The sequence below is a fragment of the Coptis chinensis genome, chromosome 3 (genome assembly GCF_015680905.1).
Source record: "Coptis chinensis isolate HL-2020 chromosome 3, ASM1568090v1, whole genome shotgun sequence".
Lineage (NCBI taxonomy): Eukaryota > Viridiplantae > Streptophyta > Magnoliopsida > Ranunculales > Ranunculaceae > Coptis > Coptis chinensis.
Genome location: NC_141458.1, coordinates 6,960,509 through 6,967,208, shown reverse-complemented (window position 1 = coordinate 6,967,208; position 6,700 = coordinate 6,960,509). Strand labels below are relative to the sequence as shown.

The 6,700-nt window shown below is 37.5% G+C and overlaps 1 protein-coding gene across 1 annotated transcript; it reads right to left on the bottom strand.

Annotated features, from left to right (window-relative positions):
* Positions 1 to 1,951: 1,951 nt before the first annotated feature.
* LOC147507612 (uncharacterized) lies at positions 1,952 to 4,305 on the bottom strand. Its single transcript, XM_086596348.1, has 6 exons — positions 4,182 to 4,305; positions 3,967 to 4,130; positions 3,701 to 3,882; positions 2,914 to 3,076; positions 2,405 to 2,830; positions 1,952 to 2,303 (listed from the first exon to the last, which is right to left on the bottom strand). The coding sequence occupies exons 1-6, from the start codon at positions 4,303 to 4,305 to the stop codon at positions 2,145 to 2,147; spliced, it is 1,218 nt and encodes a 405-aa protein (XP_086452474.1). The 3' UTR covers positions 1,952 to 2,144.
* Positions 4,306 to 6,700: the final 2,395 nt, after the last annotated feature.

Sequence of the window (6,700 nt, the reverse complement as noted above, 5' to 3'; positions counted from 1 at the left end):
GGTCGGCAAGAAAGGTAGCCGCAGCGAAAAAGCTTCCAACCGAGATGATAACTCTTCAAAGCGCCAGCGAAGTTCCATCTCATTTTGAACATTCTCAATGTGACCATGAGGAGTGGGTCTCGTCCACAACCAAACACTACACCCTTTAAAACACCCACACCACATTAAGAAAGAAGTCTTCTCCAAAAATACCAACCCAAAACATCCACACCACACCAACAAATAAGCCTTCTCCAAAAACAACCACACTAAGAAATAAACCTTCTCTAAAAACACCAAAAACAACCACACCAAGAAACAAGCCTTCTCTAAAAACAGCCACACCACGAAATGTGAGAGATGGGTTAAACTTTGGAAAGACGAGGGGTCCTAAGGATTATGGGTTGGATATTCCTAAAGAAATGCATAAATACATTGTTAGAGTCCATGACCACGGTTAGTGATGGCAATCTGCGGTTATTGAGCTTTCGCATTGCATTAGGAAGAAGTCAAGAAGAATGGCCACAGATGAGAAGGGGAGTCACGAAGAGCTTCTCGATAACCTCCCTTTATTATACTTTGTACAATCAAAGTGAGGTTTTTTATTCGATGAAGGAAATCCTACATGAAGAAGGTTACGCACCCTTAAATAAGTGGATGAGCATGCCCTTTGTTGGATACTTATTTGCTTCAAGATTTAATGTTGTCCTTCTGCATTTAGGAGCTCATCAGTGCTTCCTTTTCATGCCACTGAGAACCCAAGCAAATCCTGAGAGAGTGACCCAAGTGTTGGGTAGCGCACATGTTGGTGGAAATTATTTTGTCAATGTTGAACTTGTTGAAGATTGTTTGGTTCCTCCAGTAATGCGCCAATGGCTTAGAGCTCGATATGATATTGCTGAAAGTTGGAATTTGGCCTTGACATGCAGCAAGGCAATTGCAATTTATGGCTTTAAACATTCCCAATCTAATATGGGAAAATGAGCCCGTTGAAGACCCAACCGTACATGTTATCGACTAACTTGTTTGTATGTTGTCGATAAGATATTTTGATGTAATTTGTAAATTCATTTTGACATGTTATTTTGATGTAATTTGGAACAAGTGTAATTTGATTTGATTTTTATGTTATTTGGAAAAAGTTGGAGTTTGGGGTTTTATTTGATTTGATTTGGAAATCGAGTGATCGACTAAGTTGATTCGGACGGCAATCGAGTGATTTGGAAATAATGTTCATATGTTGTCGATATGATATTTTGATGTAATTTGATTTGATTTTACTTGATTTTACCCCAAACGACATGGTCAAGTCGTTTGGACTTTATACCAAACGGTTTGAGCTGGTCGTTTGAGACAGAGTTGTCTGTTTTTATCCAAACGGTATGAGCTGGTCGTTTGGCCTAAAAGCCAAACGATGTGGCTAAGTCGTTTGGTCTTTATGTCAAACGATGTGGCTAAGTCGTTTGGCCTTTATGAAAAACGACCTGAGATGGTCGTTTAAGGCAGAGTTGTCTGTTTTTTATCCAAACGGTCTGAGCTGGTCGTTTGAGACAGAGTTGTCTGTTTTTTATCCAAACGGTCTGAGCTGGTCGTTTGGCCTTTGTAGCTGGGTCGTTTGGACAAATTTTTTTTCGATTTTCATTTTGTTTTTACAATACTTTCATTTCCAAAAAACAAACAATTTCCACTTTCAAAACATCAAATTCATATACCAATACATCAAATCGCGATCAAATTCATATACACTTTGATATAAACTCAAATTCATAAACTCAAGTTCAAATTGATGTTGTTGCAATAAATTCATATACACTTTGATATAAGCTCAAATTCATAAATTTACTTTGATATACATAAACACAAGTTACTTTTTATGCGATCCTGTTGGCGATTGCAATCAAATTCAATTCGAATACGCAATCAAATTCAAATACATAAACTCTGTAAAAAACCTAACTTATAATTACTGAAATTTTTTTGCCATAACCTCCTCTGTTTTATTGACATATTCATATCCAAAACTCATCAAACAACCTGTTAATAAATAAGTCATTACAAACAACAATCCCAAACGCCATATTACAAGTAATGGCGCATAGTTATTACAAAATACATCAAATTCAAAAATACATGCATAAATTACATCAACATCGGAGGAAGCCGCACTAAAAAAATAAGTTATGTCTGTACCGCCCACCACTATACTTGCACTTACTCAAATTGTACGCCTCCTCGAACGAAGTCCTTGCTTCTTCGGGAATATTATTCCCACCCAATTGCAGACCTCTCTTTAGCAATTGACTCGTTTCATCGATGATGTTGTTCTGTCGAAATAAGAATACAAAACAATTATTAATTACCGTTTTAAAATAAGAATGTGAGAATAAGAATAAAAATAAGAATACAAAACAATAAGAATACTCACAATCGGTGCATAAGATGGAAGTGTCTCCATAGAGAAATGGATAGGAAACTGCTCGCGATTTATCAATCGAATGTGAGAATGCCTCACATACCACTCCATGTACTCTAAATAACACTCCCATGGATAAGTACAGATGGGTCCTTGATTGTTGAGTTGGATCACGTGATTCTGCCACGAGTCCCAATATGCAGGCCCAACAGTTGTCCATGTCCATTTCACTTCATACCTGCGTTCGGCTACAGTCCTCAACGAGTAATTTGGTGTTGGAAGAGTTGCAGGTATAAACTGCACATGACCCAACTGACGCATGACCCTTGTAACGCAGTAAATCTCCACAACATAAAAAAAGCAGATCACTCCCTCAAAAAAGGTAATTTCATCGACTGGGCGTTCATCTCTGACATTCTTGTATGGACACCAATCAACCTTAAACAAAATAAAATGTGTCATTAATCACATACTCAAATAATTAATTACTAAAAAAAATTGAAACAAATTGAAATACTTACAGTCCACACCGCTATATCATCAATTATAGCTCGGTAATACTGCAATGCATATGTTGGGTTCTCATAGTGTGTGGCACTAACTGCGTGTCTAAGAACACCCAGCCAACTGATACTCAAAGTTTGGGATTGGCTTGAATAGCGGAAAGTACTCATAGATCCACGCCTAGATATATACACACACAGTTAACATACTAATAAAATAATATAATTAACATTAAAAATAATCTGCAAAATATTTAAGTTTTACCTGTAGAAGAGTCAGGAAGCCCGAAACACCTTTCACATTCGCACACGAGGCAGTCCCAAGTGCTCTATACAAAAAGGCCAAAATTGTTGCACCCCAAGCATACTTCACCCCATCTTTTTGAATTTCAAAGAACTTGGTCAAATAATAAACAGCACTCGGTCCCGGACTTGTCGGGGAAGATGGTACATCCAAAGAAAAATAGTAGATAAGCTTTTATGTTCCCTCCTACCTCCGTCAAAAGTCGACACCTTCCCCGCTACACCTTGCCCTTTATCACGGACCTTCCCAAAGAACCGCTCTCAGAGGGAATTCTAGCCTTACCTTTGAAACGAACCGGTCGCTGGCCCATCTCTTTTTAATCACAGTTCGACACCCGAGAAAGCACGGTGTAGAAACTCTCCGATTGTTCACGAATCAACTCCGTTCCCTCTCACTGCTTTCCGCCTCTAATTGCGGCGCTTCTAAATTTGGGAGACATCATCTAAAGTCACAGTCATCTCCCCAAATGGCATATCGAAGGTGTTGGTTTTTGGATGCCACCTTTCCACAAACGCAGAGATCAACACTGGATCTTGATGTTTGTAACACCCAAATACCAGATCATAAAACCCAGTCCTCCTAAGCTGATATTCAAATCTGGGAGATCTTTTGAACTCCTTCTTGAGATCCCACTGGCTTAACTTGGCTAGATGCGGAACACACTTTAACACTCCATGCTCCGCCTGAAACAATAAAGACTCAATGAGGAGAAGCAAAAGGTTTTGTAAAGACAAAGGAAAATCAAGATACTAAGTCTATGATAATACCTTATGTTCCCAAACATCACGAGCCACATGCACCGAATAGTCATACAGAAGCTGAGACTCAGTAGGGCCACCACCATATACACCTCGTGTGTACTCCAAATCATCTTTGGATTTTCTCACATAGTCTACCACTGGAGGTGCTTGGACTTCGACTGGTGCTTCCACTTCCATCAATTCTTCTTCTTCCAAATCATCATCCTCATCCTCTTTATCACCCTCCTCCTCTTCATCACCCTCTTCATCCCCATCATCATCTCCATCCTCACCATCATCCCCATCATCTCCATCCTCACCATCATCAACCTCATCATCATTAACTATACTCTTCCCCCGATCCATTGCTATATTTACATCTACATCTAAATCTTTATCTACATCATCTAAATCTTGATCTACATTAATCTTAGTTTCACTCTCGGTCAGCCCTCACTCTACATTACTTTCGAACAACCTCATTGGGTCCCTACACACCGAGGCGAGGTGCCCGTGACTCCTTTTTCTCTTATTTTCTCCTTATACATCACCTACATTCGTAGGATCATCATATGCTTTTCTATCGCCTACGGATCAAGTTGTTGTTTTCGACCTTTTCTCTCTTCTTCTCAGCTCAAAAGGCCATCAACTGACCGAAGAGGAACCACCGCCACTAAACAACTTCTTTACACCATTGAATGTGGTTTTTGCTACATTCTTGACATTATTTGATCTAGGCATTGCTACAAAGAAAAAAAAACAAGTATTAGTAACTATAATAAAGAATCAATATAGCTAAACTACCGTATGGGAAGACACGAGGAACACCAAACACACAAGGGTAGGTCGGATCCAACATACAACTCATTCAGAGAAAGCAAATGAATGAGTTTATGCAAACAAGCTTATTCATAAACTTGTTTGCCTTGTCTAGAAATTGCAATATACCAATAGTGAAGAAAAGATTCCCAAACATACAACTCAAGTTAATCAAGATTTTTCTACTCTAAATGCATCAACAAAAGTACTATATGTTACAACATTGGGTTTCAACCCATTTTCCTTCATTTCAAGGAGATAAAAGAAGGCCTCGACATCATCCTTCAGAAGTTACGTAAAACAATTAATAAGAGCATTATAACGCTATGACATCTAGTTTGCAGATTCGATAATTTAGAACCATAGAAGAAAAGAGGATTCTCGATATCAAATGTTCCAATTAAGAGCCCACTTCATTTGCCAAAACAAGGGAAAATAACCATGTGTATCCGTGATTCAAGGAAAAATTTCGAGTGTTTTAGTCTTTTAGATATATTACAAAATGGAAACACAGGATCAATAATTGTTGTTTTAATTTGGTCAAAGTTGGTGAATGGCATGATTTAGATAGTTACAATAGAAAATGTCAAGTAATGGTTTAAAAAATTCAAACCACTAGAGATGCACATATATGTACTAATAATTGCCAAAACATCACTCGGACGTAGTATGACAAATATATTGGGAGTTATAAACTTAATGTAGGATCGACTATGATAATCGTGCATGAGGCTAGCATTTGATGCACCGTAAGATTCCTTTTAACATGTTTGTCGCCGAGCTTACGTAACATCAACTTGTAAAGTATCAATTTTAGAAAGTAACATAGAAGAGATGCGAACGCCTAATGTGAAACAAGACTTTTTCGGATAGGACAATAAATTCTTAAACCAACAACAAAAACTTATCCGAGATACAAAAAATCATACTAAAAGCCATCAAATGTTTATCCGATGAAAAAAAAAAAACCTAATAACTTTGAATTTGTTCCTCCTTCACGAGCTTGTACTAGATATATTTGACGATCCAGAGGTGGCTTTGAGATGATACTCTGCGAGACAAGAGAGAACCATAAATATCCATTAGAGTAGAACTTGGAGCATATAGACATACCAACAATGATTCGATAATCTAGTCAACTTGTTAACCTTATTTAAAAATGATTAAGAAAAATACATCTAATTCAAGGAATATAATGGAAAATAAGAGGTAAGAATATGTTATTCAAGTCCCAATTCAAAAGAGAAGCCTATCCATCGCAAATTCACAGTTATCATTTTCAGACTTACTGTAATTCATGCATAATAAACAGAGTAACATCATTAGAGACTCTCCTACAGAGAGTTTAATCTTGTAACATGTTCGCTATTAAACCACCTTGGCTGGACTATCTAACTTGATAACTATTTTCTATTTTATTCTTTAACTTAATACTATCTTCTGATCATCTTATATTCATGTCCACCTCAAACCTCAAATGATCATAAATTACAAAGACACCAAAACAATTATCAAATTATTGATGTAATTATTATCGAATTACAAAACAATTTTCTACATTTGATCATAAATTAACTTACTTGAAGTTTCATTGAAAGATGAAGAAGTTGAAGAACTTGAGAACCCAACAGGCCCAGCAACTCACAATGCTTTGTTTATGGATTGGATTGCTTCAATTCGCTTGATTTTGGATTTTTTTTGTTAGGGTTTCACGATAATTTGTCGAAGGATTTTGCGCGAGAGAGATGACCAAACGAATAGGTTTTCCTTTTCCCATGATTTGGTAGGGGTGTAATTGGTTTTGTTGTTTGGGCTTGGGCCGAGGTCGCCCAATCTAATCCGCGGAGCGAGCTTAACATTTTGGGAGAAGGGGTTATGTGGACAAAACCAACTTGGTTGGTTCGCTTTCTCAAATCATCTCTTCCCCTTATGTTTTTCTCTT

Coding starts and splice junctions, on each gene's coding strand:
- LOC147507612 (XM_086596348.1), bottom strand. CDS start 4,305: ATGGATCGGGGGAAGAGTATAGTTAATGATGATGAGGTTGATGATGGT. Junction 3,077..3,700: donor ATCTCTGCGTTTGTGGAAAG/GTGGCATCCAAA, acceptor GTATATATCTAG/GCGTGGATCTATGAGTACTT. Junction 2,831..2,913: donor ATGATATAGCGGTGTGGACT/GTAAGTATTTCA, acceptor ATTTTGTTTAAG/GTTGATTGGTGTCCATACAA.